The sequence below is a fragment of the Pongo pygmaeus genome, chromosome 12 (genome assembly GCF_028885625.2).
Source record: "Pongo pygmaeus isolate AG05252 chromosome 12, NHGRI_mPonPyg2-v2.0_pri, whole genome shotgun sequence".
Taxonomy (NCBI): Eukaryota; Metazoa; Chordata; class Mammalia; order Primates; family Hominidae; genus Pongo; species Pongo pygmaeus.
In genome coordinates, this window is record NC_072385.2 from 97323926 (window position 1) to 97349276 (window position 25351).

A 25351-nucleotide genomic window follows, 5' to 3' on the forward strand; every position below is an offset into this window, starting at 1 on the left:
TGAACACTGCTCTACCTTGAACACGCACAGCACGTTCCCACTCTGGGGCCTTGGCCCTGGCTATACCCAGAGGTTCTGCCTGTTCCCCATGAAAACTGCAATTCTGGGTCTCTTCATTAAATCTCATCTTGTTGGTAAGGTGCTCCCTGACCATTCTACATAATACAAAATAACCTGCCTGCCCAACTTCTCCCCAGCCTCTTTGTCTTGCTATGCCTTTCTCCAGAGCCTGATCCCCATCTTGGTGGCTGCCTAGTTACTGTTTACCTGCTAGCTGCCTGGCTTCTCCCTACTACAACGTAAGCTCCATGTGCACTGCTATTTGGTTCACTGCTGTGTCCCCAGTGCCTAGAACAGTGCTTGGCACATAAAAGGCATTAAATGACTCTTCGTGAAATAAATAAGGTCAAGTTTCATCATTTATATCATTAAAAGCATATGACTGGGGAAATTGGTATGAAATTTGTGAAACATAGGTGAATATATACTAGATAAAATAATTCCAGTGGAAAACCATATATTTTTTCTTATTCTCATTTAAAACACTTAAGACTTGTTTTTTCCATACACACAGCAAATGTGTATGGAAAACTATAAAGAGAACCCAACTGAAGGCTCTGAAAAATGGTTCCACCCCCTTACCTGGCAGAACATCCTATCCTTTTTGGGAGATAAATGGACATTTTTAGAAATGCTCAATTGGGGCTAGTCTGCACAACGCCTAAACAAAAGGCCAACATGTGCAGAGCTCACTTAAACTCTTTGGGTTTAACAACCGCCCTATCTTACAACTGCATAGTACAGATGCACTTGTGAATTGGCATGGTTCCCAGCTCCCTGTATTGAATAGAACAAGGTTCTCTAATATAATGCTGTGAGAAAACATGAGAATCGAGGTAAGACAGAAAAGCTCCTGACTCGCTCAGGACCTCGATGAGATCTTAGAGTGAGCCTTCACTTGGGTCTGTGTGGTCTATATCACCTGGGAAATCTGTGTGTCTAGGGGTCAGTCCCCAGGGAGAGGGCTCAGGTCTTACATTTCTGGGATTAGACTCAGGGGAAAGAGGAATTGTTTTGGCAGGAGATGCAGACATGGAAACTAGGAGAAGGGCTAGGGGAGGCTCTGGGCAGCTGAGAAGGACTTAGGTTTGAAACTATAAGAGGGACAATGCAGCAGACACGAAAAGTGGGGCGTGGGGAAAGATGTAGGCATGGGGATTCACAACAGCCAGCTGGGGTATACTCAGTGGTTGCGTTACGTGTGGAAAGAGACGGGAAGTTCAGCTGAGGGCTTGGGAGAAGGCTGCGTGGATGGTATGGGTACTGGCTGGAACTGATGAACTAAAAAAGAATGAACCAGAACTACATTCTTTAAATGCAGGTCTTCCACTTTGGTTCTAATATATTTTCACAGTGTAATGGCTTTTAAGCATCTTCCCTTCTGGGTCCCATCTTGGACCATCTTCTCTAGGCTAGTCCAACACTGCACTAAAACTATGCTACTCTAATAGGGCAGGTGTCATTAACAGGTTGGTTATACTAAAGTTTAGAGAATGCAAATGAGAAGAAAAGAACCAGAGCAATTCTGGCATGGAACCAAAATCTGCCCCTCATCTGGATGGTCATAGTTTTCCAAGTTACCCATAAGGTCTTTGGGTGGAGGCGCTAACTGGGCCTGACACGCTACTTGGGCCACGTGAATGAATGAAAGAAGGGGCAGGTCGAGCTCTGCTTCGATTTCATCTTAAATCAACATTACAGCTTGACAAATGGAAGGATGGTGGCTTAGATACCTGGACACATTGGGCAGCAACTTCCTTCCACGTTGATGGGCTCAACACAGGGCAGAGGGGGGCAGCTGACGGTCGAGCAGAGGGTCTGGCCCTGCAGGCAGTAGCAGTGGGTGCAGCTGTCAAGGTCCCACCGCTCCTCGTCGGCATAGGCCTTCCCACTGAAGTGGCACACCACCTTCTTTGGAATTGTGTCTTCTAGTGAAAAGAACAGCACATGGTGGAGTCGCTGATGTGACAATGCACACGATCTTATTATACGTGAGAGATCAAGGGAATAGCTTTGTATAATCACAGTATGCTTTAGGACTTCTGGAATTTGGTGAAACTTTTGTTTCCCTAGTCTTTCATTTTCTTAGGAGGACCCTCAGCGCTCTCATCTTGTGGCCACTGAGGCTAGCACAGGGTGGTCACTACAACAACTGGCAGGGAATGGTACCTGTTAGATAAGTGTCCTTAGACTGTCATCTAGAAAGAGATAAAGAGATTGATAAAAAGTCCAGCTGAGTTTATTTACAGAGATGGATTCAAGAAGTTCCTGTTTTGTAAACAATACAGGGGAATGGTAAGGAGTGATAATGGCAACATCACAAGGAACTAGCAGGTTTCCTCTGCAATCCTTGAGTGGGAGTCAGCACTGAGATAACCACTTCCTTCATTTTCCAGGGATGCTGCGTAGATTTCTCTCACCTACAAGGACATTTCTACTTTAAAAACAGCTTCATTTCATTGCAATCCATTTTCTTCCCCCAGAAAACTGGTTTTTGAGAAAAAAAGAGCTATTTGTACAGTATACACAGGGATTTACAGTTTAAACATTCTGCTCCTTCTTCCCATTGTCCCTTGTTACACTCATTTCCTCCCTCTTCTAACCTTCTCCTTGAAGGTTCCTTTCTCTGGGACTCAATGCCTTTTCCTGGTGTACCTGAACTTACTGACTCCCTAGTGGCCACATTTCACACACAGAAATCTCCCTCTAGCACACAAGAATGCGGTTCAGAGTGAGGCCCCAAGGATCAGCAGATCCAGCAGCAAAGCAGAGATGGGCAAATCAAAACCCAGTGGCGGGGTTGTGAGCACAAGACTGATAACTGGATGACACCTACTATTCGGGGACATTCTATGTTCAGATTCTAAGAGCAGCGCCACTCACTACTTGTCACTTAAATATGAAAAACTACAAAGTCGTCTAGAAGGAAAATTCCTTAGGAAGGCAGTCATCCCCAGGGCCCAGGGTTCTTCCTGGAAAGGATCTGGGAAGCTCTTGAAGGGTCAGAATTCATTGAATAGACACAAGAAACAGAACCCAGCACATCTCAGGGCACAATGAGAAGCCCATAATGGCATCAGGAGCCATCTCTCTGAGCAGCCCCAAGCTTTGCAGCGAGTGCTGTAAGGTAGCTGGAAGTGGCTCTCTATGAAGACCCAGTTTGTGCTTCAGACTCTGAGCTTTTCCAGAGGAAGGTCACAGACAGAAATGCTCACAGATCTGTGGTCTCTACATTTTCTTCTTACCAATCACAACTGTCCGTTGGGAGACTGGTTCTAGGACCCCCATGGATACCAAAATCCAAAGACGCTCATGTTCCAAGTCCCTTATACAAAATAGCGTAGTATTTGTATATACCTACTCACATCCTCCCGTATACTTTAGGCCATCTCTAGATTACTTACAATACCTAACACAATGTAAATGCTATGTAAATAGTTGTTATACTATATTTTGAAATTTGTATGTTTTAAAAAATATTTTCAATCTGTGGTTATGGATATGGAGGGCAGACAATACTCAAGCATATGCACCTTTATAAATGGCACTAATAATGGCCTAATATTGTAAAATTTTTACTCCATAGATATAAATCTCAATCCATTGGGGGGTGTTAGAAATAAGCCCAAGGAAGAAACTGAGATTGAGTGTTAAATGCATCATCTCTTATGTTCTCAACAAGTTTTATCATTTTTCTCATTACTGCTGTCTAAGGTTCAACAAGGGGCATTAAGTCAAGTAATCATGGAAAGTTCTAGTTGTAATCAGAAATTAATTTTTCAGTATCTATTAAAAAATGCACTTCCCTATGTTTGTAGATGCTCCACAGAAATTTTCAGGCACACTAATTATCAGGCTAAAAACTCAATTGGAGGCTTTCAAAAGAAACTCATGATAGAAATTCTTGATAATATAGAATCCTTAAAGGAGGCAACTTCACTAAGGTATCCAAAATGCACATGTCAAATTGGCTGAAAAGAATCATCCAATGAGCCTAATTTAAGTAGTACTCTGACCTCCAGCCAACACACTGCATTGAGGACATTAGTTTTGGCCATCAGATTTACAGTCTATTTTGCGGAGAATTCTTTATGAAAGGAAGCAATGTTTGACAGAGCGGTATCACTGATTATATTTTACATGAACCCTGGCCCATACAATGCAATATCACTGAATAAAATTTAAGTAACAGTATTACTGTACAAAGAAATCAGACAGGAGGTAAAACTCCTCATTCCATCTTGTCTATAACTCTTCTGACTCAAGGCCAAGCAGTGGTCTATACTGTCTATATTCTTTTTTCCTTCCTTCCTTCCTCCTGTCTTCCTTTTCCTTCCTCCCGTCTTCCTTTTCCTTCCTTCCTGTATGTATTCCTTCCTTCTCCTCCCTCCCTTTTCCTTCCTGTATTTTCCTTCTTTCCTTCCTGTCCCTCTCTCCCTCTCTTCCTGTCTCTCCTTTCCTTCCTTCCTCCCTCCCTGTATTTTCCTTCCTCCCTTCCTTCCTGTCCCTTCCTCCCTTCCTGTCCCTTCCTTCCTTCCTGTCCCTCCCTCCCTTCCTATCCCTCCCTCCCTCCCTTCCTTCCTGTCTATATTTTCCTTCCTCCCTTCCTTCCTGTCCCTCCCCTCCTTTCCTGTCCCTTCCTTCCTTCTGGTCCCTCCCTTCCTTCCTGTCCCTCCCCTCCTTTCCTGTCCCTTCCTCCCTTCCTTCCTGTCCCTCCCTCCCTCCCTTCCTTCCTGTCTGTATTTTCCTTCCTCCCTTCCTTCCTGTCCCTCCCCCGTCCCTCCCTCTCTCCCTCCCTTCCTGTCCCTCCCTCCCTTCCTGTCTGTATTTTCCTTCCTCCCTTCCTTCCTGTCCCTCCCCCCTCCCTCCCTCTCTCCCTCCCTTCCTGTCCCTCCCTCCCTTCCTTCCTGTCCCTCCCTTCCTTCCTGTCCCTCCCCCCTCCCTCCCTGTCTCCCTCCCTCCCTCCCTGTCCCTTCCTTCCTGTATTTTTTTCTTCCTTCCTTCCTCTTCCCTCCCTCCTTCCTTCCCTCTTCCTCCCTCCCTGTCCCTTCCTTCCTGTATTTTTTTCTTCCTTCCTTCCTCTTCCCTCCCTCCTTCCTTCCCTCCTCCTCCCTCCCTACCTTTTCTCCTTCTTTCTTTCCCCCTCCCTCCTTCCTTTCCCATCCCTCTTTCCTGGTCCCCTCCATCCTTTCTTTCCTCCTTCCTTCCTTCCCCCTCCCTCCTTCCTTCCCCACCCTCCTTCCTTCCTTATCTCCTTTCCCATCCTTTTCTCCCTCCTTCCTTCCCGCTCCCTCCTTCCTTCATTCCTCTTCCGTTCCTGCCCTCTCCCTCATTCTTCCCTCCTTTCCCCTCCTTCCCTCCCTCCTTCCTTTCCCCTCCCTCCTTCCTTCCTTTCCCTTCTCTCCTTCCCCCTCCCTCACCTTCCTTTCCCCTCCCTCCTTCCTTCCTTTCCCCTCTCTCCTTCCCCCTCCCTTCCTTCTCCCTCCGTCCTTCCTTCTCTCCTTTTCTCCCTCCCTCCTTTCCTTCCCTCCTGTCCTCCTTCCTTCCCCCTCTCTCCTTCCTTCCCCTTCCCTTCCTCCCTCCTTCCTTCCCTCTCTCCTTCATTCCTTCATTCCTTCCCTTCCTCTCTCTACACACATGAGAATAATGATGGGAACAACTTAGACTGGGCGTGGACCTAAAGCACCTGGCTATGACGTGTGGTGTTTTGAATGATACTGACCTATGTAGAATAATTTCAACTGATGTATCAAAACCACAGAAGAAATATCAAAGATCAAATGCTGAGCTACAGCATAATACAGGGTTTATGTAAATATTCATTCAGTAACTGTATGAGATCACTGTCTAAAAGAATATTTATAAATGATATTATGAGAAAGAACAACCACTCTGAGTGCCTTGGAGGCAATGGGAAAACCAATAACTCTTTTTTCTCAAGAGACAGGGTCTCACTCTGTTGCCCAGGCTGGAGTCTAGTGGTGCAATCACAGCTCTTTGAACTTCTGGGCTTCCTCCTACTTTAGCCTCCTGAGTAGTTAGGACTACTAGTATGCACCACTATGCCTGGATAATTTTTAGGGCTTTTTTTTGTGTGTGTGTGTGGAGATGGGGTCTCACTGTATTGCCTAGGCTGGTCTTGAACTCCTGGCCTCAAGCTATCTACCTGCCGTAGTCTCCCAAAATGCTGGAATTATAGGCCCGAGCCACCAACACCTTGCTCAGTATCCTCATTTCTTTTCCTAGATACAATGTCTCCTTCAATGACACGTAGGGACCCATTTGCGAAAATGCCATCAGGAAGTTTTGGAAGCTACCAGGTTTAAAGGGAGACGTGGTGGCTATTCCATGCAATACGAGGTTCTATAAATTAAATTAATAGTCACTGTAGTCTTTTGGGGGAAACAGCATAATCTAATTGAGACTACATATAAATGTATTTTAAGCACTCAGCCTGAAGAGGGATGTAGAAATAAAGACTGGGAATATCCAACTAGAAATAACCAAAAACAGTTTACATTTGGCTATCAGGGTTGTGCCATTTAACTCTAAAGGCTACATTTATTACTCCAACTGGTTTGCTTATTTTGATACCTAATAATAATCGTTAACTTCCACTTACTGAATGCCCACTACGTACCAGGCCCTGTGTTAAGCATGTTACCTCCGTCAATGCCGTTTGATCTCCATTGCCCAATGGGACAGGGTAGTGTTTCAGTTCCACAGAAAAATGAGGCACAAGATTAAGTCAGTTGTCCAAGATGCGCAGCTAGGAAGTGGCAGGGTGAGGAGGGGAACCACAGCGGGTCTGGCTCCACAGTCCACCAGCACCTCTGTCATGTGCCAAGCCGGATAACCCGAGGAAGGGCCACTTGCCCGGACAAGGATCAATCGGTGCCACACAAACAAGTTGTTACTTCTCACTGACTCTTGAAAATGGGGAGTCGAGTTTATCTGTCTTCAAAGATAAATTGTCCTTCACCTGACTGCATCATACGTCACACAGTGCTATCAAGGAGTGGAGATAACGAAGTGGGTTATTTAGGTGATTTAGGATTCCTGGTCCTCCTTAGGAAAATCTCTGTTTAACACTTCTCTCTTCCCCTCACAATCTCTCCCTCCCACTCTCTCAAAGAGAATTAGAGGAGAATGTTCCAAGGAAAACATGAGGTATGACACTAACATAATAAAGTTTATTTTTAAAACAAACAAATCAGGGGTTATATATCCAAATAAACATGATCCCCTTCTAAGTAGTCCTGGTAGGCTGTAAACTATTCCAATGGTACTGCCGCTGCTGCACAGCTTTGGGATTTTCCTCTTGCGATGGCATCCAGGGCCAATTTTGAAACGTGCAAAGAAGATGGTTACTATTTCACAGTTACACCTTGGTTTAGATCGGCTTTGCTACTTATTTTTCTCAGCTATGGCCCCTATCTTATCCGTCAGATTCAGCTTAAAATGACTTTTGGCCTCTTTCAGAAACAAAGTCTCTGTAAGAGAACAAAGATTTACTTCTGCCATCACCATCAACTATGTCAGGGACCTGGAGCCCTTTGTGGGATGCAGCTGGCCCTTCCATGGGGCTGCTTACCTCATGGGATGCTCAGACAAACATCTTCTTTTCTTTTGGGATTCAGATATAAGCAATATTATCCTGCATCACATATGATTACAATAAAAATATGCAATGTCTTTCAGCGGTAGAGTCTGGAAAATTCAGTGTGGGTTCCCCCCTGCCTATTTTCCCTCAATTCTGGTTCATATCACAAGAGGAGGAAGAAGCGGCAAGGCCTTGAAATGTTAATTCCTTTCCAGTTAACTTCTTCAACTGTTTAAACTTCGTTATCTTACCTCTTTTCAAGATAAGAAAAGAAGCCTTAACAGGCTGTTAAGGCTGGACTTTGTTTTAACTCTTGAGCTATTTTAATTATGCCATAAAACTAATTAACAGCTACGGAAAATCTAGAACTGTGTTATTTTCTTCCTCTACAAAGATCCAATTTAGTATTCCAGGAGTCACTGAGGTGGTGGCACAGCCCTTGCTCTGAAACTGACCATGATGTAGGATATACATGAGCCTCTGGAAAAAAAACCCAAAAAACAAAAAACCAAAAACGCATCTCCAGATTCTTCCTCCTCTTTCTTCTGTGGAAGGATATAAAAACCAAAATGGACTCTAATCTATGTTGTAGTTAGATTTCTTGATTTCTGCCTAGGAGGCAACTTCTTACATAGATACTTCAATTTCTAAATCTGGTGGTCATGAAGTCAGAGTCTTGGTGTGGGAGGAACTTCCTGTGACGAAGTCAGGCTGCTTTAGAAATTGCATCAGTTCTTTCAAATCTCCTGCGTACTATTTAGAGTCCTGAAAAGTAATTTACTCTGGGATCCTGGTGGCCAAGAAGCTAAATGCAGCTCTTAATCTCAGAATAAGTCTTACTGCAAAACAAGCCAACACAGTACTATAACGGGGGCATTTGTTCTTCCCACACATTGAGATCAAGGCCCCCTGAGTGTCATCGTAAGTGTTGGGGATGCAAGACGTGAACAAGGCATTCAAGGCCTTGGTCCTCAGGAGACGCTCTTGCACCCAGAGGGTCTCGTCAGCTTTGTGGGAGTCCATATCCAAATGGATGAGCCCAGTGTCTGGAAAAGACGCACAGACAGCTGGTCCTGCTAATAACATGAGATTTCAGTTTGGGTTCTCAAGTTTGAGGTTTGAGGGATTTACAGAAAACTTTAGTGAAGTCATTTAGGCAGGCATACAAAGGGGCCATGTATACTATGGGTAACATGAGATTTAGAAAAGGGAGCGGTAGAAAAGGCAGCCAAGTATTACCAATGACATAGCTGACCTGGGTAAGAATAGGGGAAGTACATCTAAAATGTTGGTTTATACCTGTAACAATGCATTACAGCACTCTCTAAGCCACAAAGGAATAAAATACCACTTCCATTCCACTTTAACAAGACACTGAAATCCCTGGCTTGTCATGTGCTTTTCATTCTGTATTGTCGGTCACATGCTGGGCACAAACTCCACACTTGGAGAATAAATGGACTATGAGCACCTCCTGTTTGAGAAACTGGCTTCACTTGTTTTTTAAAAAACATAAAGAAGAGACTTAAACACATGAAAACTGTAATGATGCAGGAATCTGAGAAAATAATGTACGGGCCACTAAGAACACATAGACAGAAGATGATGACTGATTTTCAATATGCTGGCTCAGACTGTAAAAGAATGAAAAGATGGAACTCAACTGAAGTCTTGCTAAAAACAGATGCAGGGGGCCTAGACAATTTCAATGAGGCAGAGATCTAATACACAGTCATTCTGTCAGGAAATTTTAACCAGAATTCTGGTTAGAAATGCAACAAATGCTTACTGATTTAATTAAATCTTTGAGTATTTTACTTTATAAATTTTAGCTTCCAATAAAAAAAATCTGATCTTAATCCGTCTTTATTTTAAAAAAATGAGGTAAATGCTGTCATGTCGGCTGACTCCTACCTCTCCATACTGCCTCAATCTTAATTGCTGTGAAAACAGATTTGGCCACAGTTTAAGGCTTTTCTTAGAATTCCATTTTTGTTTTATTTTATTTCATTTATTTCTTAGGGTAGGAAATGCAAGTGTATTTATAAAGGTTAAAAGACCCTATCAGATTTCTTCAACATACTAGAAAGAAATAGGTGATTGCTCAGGCTTCCAAGTCCTAGTTCTACAAAAAGAAATCTCACCAAACTAGTAAACACAGTCACTTTTGGCTGAGAACCAGTGCATGCAAAGAGGACACAATTTCTCAGTAATAGAGCTTACGCCTTGTGTTAAGCATTTGTTACGGGTTGATTAAGCACTTCATGGATAGTTGTTGAAGGAAACATTTTATTTTCAACTTTAAATGTGGTCTCATGTCATAGTAGGGCCTACAATCCAAGATGCATCTACAGGTACATGGACATTATTCACAGAAATCATTTTGGAAATATAAAAATATCATTTTAAAAGGCAGGCAGAAACAACTAAACATCAAGGTGGCCCAAATAAGGAGGAAGAAATACAACTTCTTTTAGGACTTAAAAGAAGCAATCCATGTAAAAGTCGGGGTATACCATCTTGTTAAGAAAACCTTAACGTAGAAGCCATTGGACCTTCCAGATTGGCCAATTTCTGCACCTATAGAAGACGTTTTATCTGGTCACAGTCCAAGTCCTGTTAAGAAGACTCTGCCAGCAGTCTCCAGAGGGTTCTTATCAGGTGGGCCCTCTTGTGATGGGGTCTTCCCCCATATCCTTGACCACTAGAGAGTACAAAATCAGGTTTGGCCTCCTGGACCGAAATAAGAGAAAGGCAGATGCTGTTGGATCTCTCTGGAAATAGCAGTGCAGCAGCCTAACTTCCGTGCAGCAGAGCTCTTTAAATTAAGAATGTGGGGCTGGAGTGGAGCACACCTAAAGACTATGCAGCTTAGGGGTTTTCCCCAAGTTAACCAGAACAACTTGAATTTCTGTTTACACAGCCAGGGGCCTGGAAAGGATACTGAAGTGAGAAGAGAAAGCTGCTTATGGAAGCAGCAAGATCAGTTGCTTCCTAGGGCATAGGGTAAGACCCAAACAAACTGAAATCAAACACTGCTTATTTTTGTTGTGATAACTTTAGACCAGTTCCAAAGTTAGCATGGTGCACGACAACCAGAATGTTTTCATTTTTATACTCTCTAAACAATACACAGAAAATCATCCTGTTTCCCCTTCTTTCAAATCACACCTCTCATCTTTTGTTTCAATCTTTTTAGCACTAACTGTGACAACCTGGGCCTCCGTGTAGGGCCACAGTAACTGACAGCTCTGAAGAATGTGCAGGAGGTATACATCTCCCTATGAGGGTGCGCCCTGATGATAAATGCCACGTACTCTGTTCCCAGGAATCACAGTGGATCATGCACAGTAAGTTCAGACTCTTCAAATGGGACTAGCCTCTCAACATAAACAAAAATAAATGAGCCCTATTTTCTCACTTCTGATAATGTCTAGAGGTATGAAAGAACAGTGTGGTTTGTGGGCAAGGCACTGTCACAACACAGCTGAGCTACAGAAAGCACACTGTTTCTACCTGGGTTAAAATGGAGTGACCAAAGTGACATGGGCTTTTTAAATTGAGAGTAGGCAGGATGAGGTACACTGCCAAAGCATTATCTAAGATATTCTCGGCCTCTAAAAGCTCATCATTGAGATGTTACATCCAGGCATTTCTCTTGTAGAAAGCCAGCTGCTACATTTAACAGTGAGATACTAGAATCTATTTGATAACGTTACTCAGATCAGCTGCAATCTGTGTTACAAGAGCAGCAATTCTACTGAATCAATATACACTTAAATTGTGTTTACCATTTATAAAGTATTTTTGCATATGTACATTATGTCATTTAATATTCTTGGCACTTTTGTGAAGCACAGGACAATATTATTATTGCCATCTTATAGATGAGGAAACTGAACTAGGGTTACATCAGATCACCGAGACATAAAGCTAGAATGTGACAGAGCTGTGATTATAATGCTCTGGCTCCAAGGGAAGTTCTCTTTCCAATGTGCAGAAGCTTTTAATTTTAAGAAAATACACTGGAGAAGCGGCGGTGAAAAATGTTCCAATGAAGGTGGGCAGTATCATATCATTATGGTTTCAAAATGCATAACATTAAGTTTCATGGGTTGTATAGCTTAAAGATGCCTGAATTAAATATTTACTATAATTGATTCTTGGGCTGAATTAAATACACAATGACCAACAGATGTTCCAAAGAGATGCTATATATCTCTAAGATACCAGTTTAGTAGAGTTATGTTTAAATAAACAGAAATCTAAGCAAAAGGAATAATGTATAATAGACTGACTTGATATAAGGTATAGACATTTCCCTATTAAGGTTAAATATTATTTAATCATTTGCGAGTTGAAGATCACTATGGAGAAGATCACTATACAGTGACAGTACCACAGCCAATTGAGAAGAAATACAGTCACAACACAAGCTAAGCCAGCTCCATGTGAAAGTCCCACTTCAAATATTAGTAAATATATAAATATAAAAATAGCTAACTTCTAATCATACAGAGGTATTAATACAACCTGTAAGAAATTTTTAGTGTACCATCTACCTATAATAGAACTCATTTTCACAGATCCTTAAAGATATATGACACTTAAAAACACTTCAATGATACTGGATGATTAGAAGGCATGTAATCAGAACATTTTAACTTAGTTCACATGGAAGTTATGAGCCACATATATACTTATATTTATTTTATATAATGTATAAGTAAATATTTATATTATATGTAATAAACACAAACAATCATCCACAATTTCTGAAGTGAGAAAGATATACTGACTCAAGAATTTCTAGCCAACAGATGACTTTAAAAATCTGACCTTGAAATATCTTCTAAAATAACGCATAGTTACAAATAAACACTTGCCAAGTCATAATTTTCAAAACAATGTTGTACATACTAACACTTAAGACTTGGCCAACACATGAGCTATTTATTCAACATCAGTCCTGATCACCTAGATTGGCTTAACTGGGGGGACATACCTGAGCATCTTGACTTCCAAAGTCAACAGGTATGATGCAGCAGTGAAGTGGGCTTGAAAATCCTGGAAATTAACCTAAGATAGACTTTATGATCAAAGTTGTACTTTTTCTTTTTAATATCTGACCAGGAATGACTGACCCCTGGACACAGGGAGGTTCCACTGAAAGACTCATGGTCCCCCCTCCAGAAGCTGCCAGAATCTGGCACTCAATATGGGCAGAAACATCACCAACATGAACATTAGAGCAAGGGTGATGTGGTCAGGGCTCATATGGGGATATGAGTATCCCCATAGGCACATGAGTGGTGTGGTGTAAGGGCTGCTAATTTACTTGTCTGCTATCCTCCTTGAAGTCATGAAATAAAGACTTCATTGAAGCACTGAAATAATTTTTGCTGTGGCAAGGTTTGAGAAAGGCATGTAGCATGTCATCAGTGAAATGGCCATGGGATGCTTTAGAAACCAGTACACTCTTGCATGGCTAAGTAGGTCATAACAGAGGCATCTGCTGTTTACAAGGAACCACCTATCAAATCTCTTTTCACTCATTAGAATTCCCACCAGACCTTTTATCTCCACTTGATTCATACTTGTCAACTTTTGATTCTTGTTCTTCATCCTTTAACCCTTCATTATAGTCAGCGTATGAAAATAAAATCTAAGTTTGAATGTATTTACTTAGAAAACCAGAGTATAAAAAAAATTAGGGAATCAGAAGATGCTCCATTAAAATGAATGGGTAATTACTACTTAGTTTCTTTCTAGTAGAAGAATGAATTCCCTAATGATGGGTATTATAAGAAACTAGACAAAGCTGTTCACTTTTCAAAATTAATCATCAATCCTATTGATTATGTCTATATTACATATCCTATTAAATTAGCACACATAATATGAGGCCTTCACACATCAAAAGAGAAGCATTATCATTGCTCATTAGTGACTTGATAATTTAACAAAAGGAACACAAATACTTGTAATCAGAAAACTATTTTTGGTAGAATCACCACTTTTCATTTTTCTTACAGTAGGAAAAAAGGATACTTCACACACATACTTTTTTTTGACCACTAATAAAAGAGGTCCCTTAATTGTGAGTTTGAGGTTTTTAGAGATCTGTATTTGACTAATTAGGGAGAACATTCATCCATGGAAGAGCCCTACAGCCAAGGTGAGGTCAGCACTGTAGGCTGGGGTGAGATAGTCTGTACATTCTAACAGTGAGATACACAAGATCCTGAGAATAGATGATAATCTGAGTTAAAACTGAGAAAGCCTAAAACAGGAAACAATGCAAGCACTGGTCTTTGCTGCCCACTGGAAAAACAATTGGGTGCTTTAAGACATGCCGCCTGATCATGTGTTTCCATGTTTTTCCTTTGCTCAGTGATCTCTGGATGGTGATAAAGGCTCTGCCAATGAAGCACAGCTGGCAACTGCCTTTGGGTGTGCTTGTGCTGGCCAGGCTTGGCACCCTTATATAGGGACCAAGCTGACTGGAAGTCAGGACTTCTTAGTTGATAAGAGAACAAGCCCAAATGCAAACTGGAGAGTCAGACAGGAAATCCCTATATCAAAGTCATGAACTTGACTTCGTATGTTTAGACATAGCAGGGCTAGATGAGAAAGGATGAAGGCCTAACAATGCTACTCGCAAAGTAAATATGATGCAGACAGAAGAGGGCTTAATGACTATTTCAATAATACAACAACACATATAAATTATTGAGATGAACGAGTGAATAAGGCACACGGTTACAGTTCATCAAATGTTAAGTCTTCCCAACTTGGTCCCCCGAAGGTAAGTCATAGGTTTATATGATAAAATTATACATGCGTCAGTTTGGGAGGGGGAGGGAAGTTGTGGAGGGAGATAGATCAGAATCAAAATGTTCACTATACCATTATGATATGAACCACAATTTAGCAAAAGTGCTGCAGTCCAACTTAAAATCAAAATCACAAATTTGAGCCAAACTGGTCCTTTTTTTCTACACCAATGAAGAATGTATAATCTAGATGCAGGAATTGGAATAGAAAGTATGAAGGCAAAAAATAAAAAGGAAGACTACAGAATACTATGATTTGCAGGTTTCTCTTCATAATTTTGAATTTGTTAAATTGGTTTTGTGAGAGATGATTATCTACTATCACATGAAAACAAATTTACTAGTCGAATAATTTACTAATTACAAATTTAACAATTAAGTAGCAAAACACAACAATAAATTTACACAAAACAATCTGAGAATTTTCAACACATGAGAGATCTGCTGTTAGGTTATTCCTCTGAAGGTAACATGGAATTCTCAGACCTCCTGGGCCCTGGTTTCCCCAAGTATGACATAAGTATCCCTGGTTGACTTGTGAACCATTTCCTTTAGTACTGAAGTTTTACTGCACTTGTACCTCTGAACTTAAAAAGTTAAAAAAAAAAGTTTTGATATATAACTATGGGGATATTGGCTATACTTTCCCCTTACCCAGCCTGAAATAGTAGCTTAGTTACAGCTTTCATTTAGATCTCACCAAAGGCAGTGTCATTTTGTTGTGTGAATTTTGGTCAGCTCTTTGAAAAGGTTAAGTAGCACTAAATTGGATATATGCCTTGATACATTTTTCGCTCCACTTAGGAGCTAGAAAGCTTATGGGTAGAGTACAGAGAAGCCGGTGCTAAAATGCAGGGCTACCACATATCCAATTTGCTTGGGACACTCCTGATCTATGACTATTGTCCCATCAGAATTATTAACAACCCCCGTTTCACTCTCAAAAGCATCATGGTTTGAAGAATAAATTATATGGATGGTAATCCTATTAAAAGAGAGAATCTAGCTTTTAAAACAACTTTTATTACTCTTTGGCCATCTAGCTTTTAAAACAGAACTTTTATTACTCTTTGACCATTACAGTAAGAAAATCTGTGTAAAATTCCTAAGAACAGGCATTTCCATCTCATATGCCAACATGGAGAGTAAAAGACTCAGAGTGGCCCTGTCTAGTGGCCAGAAGTCACAAGACAAGGACAGGGAGATGTCCTCATGAGCTTGAGTTACGACCACCATTCCTCAGCTTATCTATCGGAAATGCCACAAAACTCTGTAGCCAGATCTCCTTTATTCCCCATCTAGCACTCCAGATATATGCAATGACTTGTGTTTAGAAAACGTGCAAAATCCCCAACAATAAATGTACAATATGTGCGATTAGTACAGACTGTAACATTTTTCATTTGCTACTCTGATTATAGGTTCACTATCTGATTGAGATGTGTCATTGTCTTTCATTTGACTTTGAGCTTTACCGGACACAAAAGCATTAAAAGAGAGTGAAAGCCCAGGGAACACGGGCTGTCCTTGATAGAACTGCCAGCTGTCTCACCTTTTGGACCTCAGAACAGCATCTGGCTTATGTCCACAGGATTAGTTTTGGTCCAGATGTTAGGTGCTAATATACATAGATCCTCTGCTCACAAAGATGCACCACCACCACGGGTCACAAGAAGGAGAGGGCTCTAGAGTTACTCAGGCCTCACCCTGTGTGCCTAGGCCACTGACAGGGACAAACACGTGGTTGAAACAGAATCCATTAAGTGTCAGAAGACAGGAACAACTGGGAGATTAAAGTAATATTTCATATTTAGTTGATCTCAAGGCAGCAGCAAGCTTTATACACTAAGTGGACTCTAACATGAGACATGGTGTTTCTACCTGGAAAAAAATACCACTGTCCCCGTCTCTACTAAAATACAAAAATTAGCTAGGCGAGGTGGCAGGCCCCTGTAATCCCAGCTACTAGGGAGGCTGAAGCAGGAGAATTGCTTGAACCCAGGAGGCGGAGGTTGCAGCAAGCTGAGATTGTGCCACTGCACTCCAGCCTGGGTGACAGAGTGAGACTCTGTCTAAAAAAAGAAAAAAAAAAAAAACCACTGTAAAAAATAGGCTGGAGAAAGATAGTTCTGAAATTGAAAACCCTGAACTGGCAAACGAGCCCGATAGAACATGACAGTGCTATAACATTATGACATTCTCAGGGAACATTTCTTTCTTCTTCTTTTTTTTTTTTTTTTTTTTTGAGATGGAGTCTTGCTCTGTCACCCAGGCTGGAGTGCAGTGGCGCAATCTTGGCTCACTGTAACCTCCGCCTCCCGTGTTCAAGTGATTCTCCTGCCTCAGCCTCCGGAGTAGCTGGGATTACAGGTGTGTGCCACCACACACAGCTAATTTCTGTATTTTTGGTAGAGATGCGGTTTCACCATGTTGGCCAGGCTGGTCTTGAACTCCTGACCTCAAGTGATCCATCTGCCTCGGCCTCCCAAAGTGCTGGGATTACAGGCATGAGCCACCACGCCTGGCCTCATTTATTTATTCTTACAGCACCTCCTCTTGGGAGTACCTCTTCCATACCTTTCTTCTGCTCAATGTTGCTACACTGGGTCTGTGTGACATGTCAAGCAGGAAAAAAACCAGTTTCAAAAATATTAATTGATCTAAGCAAATGGCTGTCAATACAGATTTAGTGACAACTGGTAGAGATGAAGGATTTTTTTTTCTTGGTCTTACCTATGCAGTAGGGACAACACTGGCCTTTTCTCAAGACAGGTCTTTCGCAGGATACGGAAGGACAGGACTCAGAGAAACAGCTAATTACGCTATCAATGCAGATGCAGCTGGTACAAACGTCAGGCTTCCAGGACTCAGCTGCCAGGAATATATCCCCTTCATCATTTTTGCAGTAATTAGGTACGCTGTTATTGCGGGACAAGGAAGGCCGAAAAGGTTGATCTGGAAAAATGAACATATAGGTCAGCAAAGAAGATGCTGTTGGCCAGCAACTATGCAACATAGTGTGTATCAAAGCACACCCAGTCATGATGGCTTTGGGTGCCTCCTTAAATAAATGACGCAGTAACAAATCAGAAAGTATGATTCGGGAAGGGTCTTAAATTTTTAAATAAAATAACAAAGATCAAAAAAGAGGTGTCACAGTTATTAGCTGCTTACACAACATCCACTCTTTCTTCCTTAATGAAATCCTGGTTTTCTTTGGGGTAGTCCCAGGACTTGGATTACAATGCACCTAAGTAAACGGGACAATCCTGTTCCCTGCTTTCCTAGGCTCCCTTGAAACTAGGGTGGCCCCATCATCCAGCTGTAGCGAATGGGACCTAATGGCTAACGAGGGGATTTCTGGGAAAGCTTTCACTTTCTTCAAAGAAGGGTAGATATGTTCTGCCATCATCCTTCCACATTCTTCCTGCCTTGACAGGAGTGCGTTGATCATGGCTGTGACACCCCTATCAGAAGAGAAAGGCCTTGACCCCACTGAGCCACTGAATCAATGCTGATAAACATCTGCCTCCAAATGTCTTGTCATATATGCAAAATAAACCTCTATTTACTTAAAATTGTAGCTGGATTTTCTCTTACTTGTGGCCACATGCAATTTTGACCAATCAATACTCAGACAAATTCTCATTGTACCAGACTACCAAAAACCACCTAAATGCAACATTCCAATGTTCAGGAATTCACATTAATGGCTGAAAGATAAGAAATCTAAATCACTCATAAGGATGCAACCACAGAGAAATCATGTGCAAATCATCTGTGTCTTTGCTATTTAAAGACTGAGACCTGAAAGTCCCCAGATCTAGTTACAACTTGCAACAGAAAATGTCACCAGAAAATCCAGATAACACTTTGGGCATTGGTTTCCACTAAAATCAATGAAAATTGTAACTTCAAGCAGCAATATGATTGAGATATCAGAAAGGAAAATGTAAGTGGGTGCGGTTTCTAGTTTAGAAATGTCATAATCCAACTGATAAGAGAGCACTTATAATCAACTTCACCACTCAAGAGTCTAGACACAGCCACGACAGCCCTACCTAGCAAACCTCTAAGAGGGCCACATTTTCTCAATGCATACACAATCAAAAGAGTTGTCGTATGTTCTTCCCAGAACCAACTTCATGAGCTCTGTTATTTTTAGCCAAGAACCAGAAACAACTGAGACATGTAATTACCATATGATCCAGAAGCTCTACAAGCCACTTTTTCCTTCTATCCACCTCATGAATATACCCTACAGCCAGTAAGTAGGATGTGACAAGAAGGGCCTTTTTGAGGACCAAGGCAGTTACTTCATTGTGGACCTTCTCTGAGGGACAGGGAAGCCAGCATAATGGGATTGGCCCATACTCTCTCCCTTAAACTGGGTAACTGTATCTCCTATGACTACTCCCAAAGGCAGCAGGCGTAAGTTGAAGAACAGCCATTGGTTCCACGGCCCCATCGTACTCTAGATCCTATTTCAGATATGATTCCGCAGATCCCATCCACATAGGTTAGAGACGGCAAGATGGGATGACTTTCTCAATGACCTTTTTGTGGTTATCTATGTCTAGGGATAATTTCTTCTTTAAGAGACTGACCAGTGCTAACTTTTGCTTTGACTAGAAATAAGGACAACACCCTCTCGTTCACACTAGGCCCTGCAAATCTCCATAAAGTTTTTGTGACTTATGTTAACTTAGCTCATGCAAGCATTGCCCAACCTGTGTCTAAAAACTGAAAAGAAGAAAGGACAGCCGTGATGAAGCTATGGAATGACAGTGAAACGAACAGCCTGGAATCTGCACGGCTCTCACTGAGGCCTGGAAAGAACCCAGAGGACATCAGGATATGCTGGTGGTGACGGCGTGAGGGCTGGAGCCGAGGTAGAGTCTGCAGGTTTCCTTCCACCAGGCAGGAGGCTCCTGGCCCAACCCTGACCGACAATGTCATTTGGAATCTTACCCATAGCATCTCCCTTCTTTGGGCCTCTTTTCTCATTTTTCCTGCTCTAGACCCTTTTCTTTACACTTTGTTTCCAAACGTTTACTCCTTTATTTGATCTTTACCAGTGTTTTCACTGGTGTTCCTTTATTCTTTTTATTTTCTACCTCCCTTGCTCTTCTCTGCCATGCTTTTTTCCAACTCTAAAAATAAAGGAAAGAAAATTTTAAACTTATGGAAAGAAACAAGTGCTATTTTACCCTCTCCCTTTTGTATGCTGGTGAAGCAGCTTCACTTGCAGTGATGTGCAATCTTTCCTCATTTCCTCACCAGACCTTGCTTTAAACCAGACCAGAGAAGAGGGAAAGCTGAAGAAAGGAAATGACAAGGCATCCTACAGATGGAAGCATCATGAGGGATACGACCCTTTGGAAGCTGTTATCCCACTGTGGAGCTATGACTTTTGGGCCATTTTAGAATGCAAGTGTCCTAAGATGAGATATGGTATTTTTCTACATGTGTAATATGCCACTTATCAGTGCCACTGTTGAGAATTACTGTGATGGGAAGAAATTGATAATTTGAGTTTTAAGGCTTTTTATTTTTTTGTATCTCAATACAACTATGAATGAGAAAGTCCAGAAACATCCATTAGTTAGAGGTAAAGAAAAAAATCCAGGCCTAAGTTAATGAATGAGAAGTCAAAGCCAGGCACGTGAGGGGTTGCCTGTTCTTTGGAAAGATGGAAAGGAATGCAGGAATACCACTGCCTTGCTTGGCTAGAACCCATGGGCCTCTGCACATGCCACCCACGGTAGCATATTCAGAGGTTCCCATCTCCACATAGCTCTCCTTCTCTTTATGGGTTGAACCTCTGAGTTCACTAAGGTGTCCCATCAATGAATTTGAGCTAGTGGTCCTGGAGGCATTTTCTCCCCCAGTGCCACACTCCCTTAGTCAATCCCTAAGTTCATCACTCAGATCCTAACACAAATAGCACCAGGGGTATTTGCTGCTTTAGTTTCTCGGATTGCCTATGTTCTTGAATCCTCCCTTTCAAGGCACGCCTCTTACTTTATCATTATTGACTTAATGTGGAATATTGGATTGTTTGGCTCTTTTTTTGGCTATTGCTCCAGGACAGGAATCATGTCTGTTTTCATTAACCTTGGAATCCCCATAGCTCAATTCAGGCATTCTACAAATATTTGTAAACTGAATAGCTAAAAGTATATAAATTCGTTATCACCAAGGAAAAGATCACTCTAAGTAGTTTCTACCAAGGCGATGTAAGTAAAGTCACTGCTATATATTAACAAAAAACATCAGTAAGGTTTGAATCTGAGTGAATTGTGATGACAACAAATTGGGAAATCATAGGTCATGCATATCCTAAAAATGTAACACATATAAACTATTTCTTATATTAGAAAAGATGTAGTGCTAATTAAGCTTCTCAGATTAACAGTTCTGTACTTACTAAAATGGTAATACTTGGGCTGCTGTGCATGATGACAACAGCCAGTAATGTGGCTATCCCTATAAGTTCATCTGATCAATTCCAAAAATGCCATCAACATAAACCTATAAAAAATTTAGACACTGATGATGCTGCACATAATGACGGAACAACAGATTCTCGCCAGCCGACTAGATAATCCAATGTAAAAAAAAAAAGTAATAAAATACAAGGGTTTATGTTTTGCTGAGCAGAAATGCTCTAAGAATATGTTTAGAAAGTAAATGGTTATTGATTTAAGTTGAAATATGGGAATAAGAAGCAACAACAACAACAAAAAACTAGTTCTGTCAACTCGGTAATTTTATATTTAAATATCTTTTGAAAAAGTCGCATCTAGTGTTAATTAAAAGTACTACTAAAGTTATATAAAACCGGTAACTTATGATTAACATCTTGACAAACTTCCTTCTAACAAGTTTCATGGCCATACATTTACCTGCTAAGGTCAGATTATCTGAGAAATAAAAAGTAGAAAATAATAGCACTCCTTATACATGTGCAGTGCTAGTCACTTAATGCTTTTTGGCATTAACTTACTAATCATCCCAACTCGGAGCGGGTGGCATTATGCATATTTCAAAGTCTTCACCACCCTTATATTTAAAAGAATTTTATTTACAAAGAATTTTGTTTACATTATTTATCAATAACTATTCTTCCCATTTGTTACATAAAGATGACTCTTCACATTAACAGAATCGTTTGGTTAATTTGGTGCGGTGGGACTTTCTCTACTTAGGTATACTCCTCGAGTTTGAGATGTAGGGTTAAGGAAAAAAAATGGCAAGAGAAACAGTCTCCTTTTTTGTTTCACAGTCACCTCAGGTGTGAGGCATACTGACTGCATAAATAGGTGGTTGATAAAGCAAATATATGCAGGAAGCAGGCTGCCAGCTATTCCTGATGGGATACTGGGTTTGGCACACTCCCATATGGGGCTGATCCTGCCCTGTGGGTCCCACAGAATGACAACCACCCAGAGCTGCATCCTTCCCCACCAAGCACCCATAAGGCATGGTGTCACTTACCTGTACACTGTGGGCAGCAGGAATCCTGGGTGCGTGAGGGGTTCTGGCAGAGCAGCGGTGGGCACACCTCTGTCTCACACAGCACCCGTCCGCTGTGGCAGGTGCACTGAGTACAGGAGTCAATGTTCCACGTTTCTCCTTCCACAAAGTATTCTCCTCCAGGGGCGTGGCAAATGGAGGGAGTACTGAGCTCTGGCTTCTGCACCACAAAGTCATCTGGGGAATGACACAAAATCAGAACACATTATTCATCTGCAATCTTTCCAACTCTTGAAAGCCTGGTGCTGTTTGCTTTAAGGGATAGAAAAGATGAACTGTGAAGAGCATCTCGCTCTATTCTTATCAAGAGAATAGTGAAGAAAATATTCCATGCATGGAAACAGAAGACAGTGGCAAAAGAGCTAATATTAGGATGTGAGGTTCAAGTAGTTTAAGTCCGTCAACAGTAATAAGAGAATTCAATAAGATCATTAAATTACAGGGAGGGGACTCCCACTCTAGAGATGAGAACAGGGGCCTCTTCTGGCATTGCTGTGAATGTGTAGGAACTGTCTCGGATTCAGATCTCTCATTTACAGAATACTTGGTATGGTTCAGTTATTTCCATGCTAAGCACTTTACATGTGTTATTTCATTTATTCCTTACAGTCACCTTATTTTATGCATGAGGAAACTGAGAGCTCAGGGAGAGACGAGAGAAACTGCAACCCAAGTCTATGGTTGTTTGGATCATGGATATGTCTCCAGATTAAATAAAACTTCCAAATGATCGATACCCTATCTGCTTTATTATTTCTGGGATCCTGAGTACATTTATGCTTGGAAATATGTCCTGCTGTCGAGCAGGCCACACCCCAGTCTAAGCCAGCTGCCAGCAAACTGAGCAGGAATGCTCCTGTAGAATCAACAGTCTGAAAACCCTCACCTGAGACTAAACATGTGCTTGGCAATATCATCATCAAGAGAGGTAAATGCTAGGAGGCTGGTGATAACTGTCATTTCTTTCCCCAGAGGAGAGGTAGTTTTGGTCTCTTGGAGAGATGACACTGATAGAGAGGGAATTTAATGTTGAAAATGTCTGAAGAGGGGCTGGGAGTTGCCCTGAAGTTTTGCTGGGGAAATGAGAAGTATGAAGACATTAACCATAGTCACGTAGTCCAAATACAACAAGCAGTTCAGGAAGGTGTTGACAGTGTTGAATCCCGCCGAGAAAGAGTCTGGAGACATCACGGCTAACTCATGCTTGGAGCTCAGTGGAAGTCACACCCCAGAACGGGCCCATATATGCAGAGATGCTCAGAGCTGAAATCTCCTTAAGAGTGAATTAGGGCTATGACTTTCAAAGTGGTGGTTAGCATGAGAGTCAACAATACTAATGAAATTAAGTGATGTGGGCTGATTTCCAGTTAAGAGGGTAACAACTTCTAATACAGCTTTATCTCAAGGGAATTACAAAAGGCTGGAACTCAGACCCAGGGACAGTATCACAGAAAACTGATACTCATCAATCAATGCTTACATTCGCAAGCAATTCTAACCAACTTTCCAGTATAAGAACAACAGAGCGTAAGATAATTACAATGAAAACTGTGCTGAACAAGATGGTAAATGTGCATTTGTGGTTTACAGAGAAACAAAAAGTCCCAAAGAGTATCAATAAATGAATATAGCAAAAGCCTCCCTTATTGCTTTCAAAAAGGGCTTAGAGAGGACTGACAATTACTGCCTTGTTAAATGCTGACATGTACAGAAGTGGTCAGAAGAAATCTGATGTGCGTGTTTGCAGGTATTCTTTCTTGCTCACCTTTTTGCCATACGATATGCCTCAAGGCAAAACACAAGAGGGGCCAGAGACATGGAGACAAAAGAAAAACTCAAATGTAGAGTGTATGGAAGACAGAAAATCTGAGAGACACTATCATTTAGTAAATATTCATTAGAAGAGTTCAGGAGATACTCATTTATCTCAAGAAGAAAAACAGCTGATCTTGGAATGAAGAGGGGAGAAAAATATTATTTAAAGTAGGAGTCCGTGAATGCAACAGCTCTGGAGTCTCTAATCAGAAGGAGACTTACGTGGCAACACGCTAAAGATTTGCAGAAAAAATTTACCCCTACACATCCATATACATAAATGTGTTTTCATACACATATATCCAGATGTTGACACACCCACAATAAGGTATCAACAACAACTTCACGTGTGCTTAGATAAGAACTTTCCATGACTCTGTAATAGAGAAAGATCTTTCTGGTTCTACTGATTTTCAGTTCTCAGTCAATTATCTATTCTTAATGTCTTTGCATTTCTACCAAATCTAGCTGTTAGAATTCTTCATTGAGGACATGTTTAGCAAAGACCCAGAAACAAATCCCTCTTCTATGCATTCACACCTGTAATTAAAGCAGGGGTCTTTATGCAAACACATGATTTTTCCCTCCCCAAAGAGTCAACACAGAGTTCTATCATATTAAAGTCCTCATTTACCTTCTTATTCAGGGGACTCTAGCAGTTTTTCACATTTAACTAGCAAAATATCGGAAAAAAGGAAAGAGTTCTGATATTGAGCACCTCTAACTGAACTACAGGGAAACAAAACAAAATAAAAAGAGTCATCTCTTCTGCATTGTAATCTGGTTTTCTACAAGGTATGGGAGCTGCCTGTCACTCTGATACTGTAGCTATTGAGCTGTGCAGAATCTCAGAGCTGAAAGGGACTTCAAGTGTCCCTCTCCCCTACTCCCCAACCATGGCGAACAAGGTCAGTTTCCCTCCCAGGCTAGTCTTGTTGCAAAAGGACCAGGCCTCAGGCTCCCGGCTACACCTTTTGCACAGGTGGACTCACGCACAGGGAGATACAGGACCTGGACTGACCAGAGGAAAAACAATCCTCCTCCAAAATCTGACAGTAGACTTAACTTTGAAAGAAATCTGATACAAGATTTGAGAGACTTCATTTCTCCCAGGTTTTTCGGCGGACATACTATTTTACTCTGGGTAAGAGAGTCAATCTTTCTGTGTCCGTTTTCCAAATGAGAAACTGCCTCATGTGTTTTTCCCTAACTCAAAGTGGCCTGCACAGAGAGGGAAATAATAGATATGAGACTGTGTTGAGCTCTTTGGATAAAAGGTACTAGATGAGGTTTATGGTTATAATTACTGTTATTGACAATCATAATTCAGACCCCCTTGAATTACAAATCTGTTCTGGTTTTCTAGTAACTTATCTTGATTACCATGATTATGATTTTAAATGTTTTGGACGTGTGGTCACTCTAAATCTCTCCATTTGGCAAGAGTGCCACATGTCTATTAATTTAAAAAAGAGCAATAGCCACAGACTTCAAAAAG

At 41.4% G+C, this 25351-nt stretch overlaps 2 protein-coding genes across 6 annotated transcripts in view; one reads left to right on the forward strand and one right to left on the reverse strand.

The window, feature by feature from the left end:
• Positions 1 to 11008, forward strand: part of FEZ2 (fasciculation and elongation protein zeta 2) — a 70442-nt gene extending 59434 nt beyond the window's left edge. The window contains exon 10 of the transcript XR_008497362.2: positions 10863 to 11008. The gene's annotated coding sequence lies outside the window, so the exon portion shown is untranslated. The remainder of the gene's footprint in view (positions 1 to 10862) is intronic.
• CRIM1 (cysteine rich transmembrane BMP regulator 1) overlaps positions 1 to 25351 on the reverse strand; it is a 195843-nt gene that overhangs the window by 11610 nt on the left and 158882 nt on the right. For 3 of the 5 annotated variants that reach the window (XM_054473409.2, XM_054473418.2, XM_054473428.2), the window contains 3 exons: positions 22000 to 22215; positions 17233 to 17454; positions 1794 to 1988 (listed from right to left, as the gene is read on the reverse strand). In XM_054473409.2, the coding sequence (XP_054329384.1) occupies positions 1794 to 1988; positions 17233 to 17454; positions 22000 to 22215 (633 nt within the window). The remainder of the gene's footprint in view (positions 1 to 1793; positions 1989 to 17232; positions 17455 to 21999; positions 22216 to 25351) is intronic. The other 2 variants (XM_063648817.1, XM_054473424.2) reach the window with 1 other exon arrangement.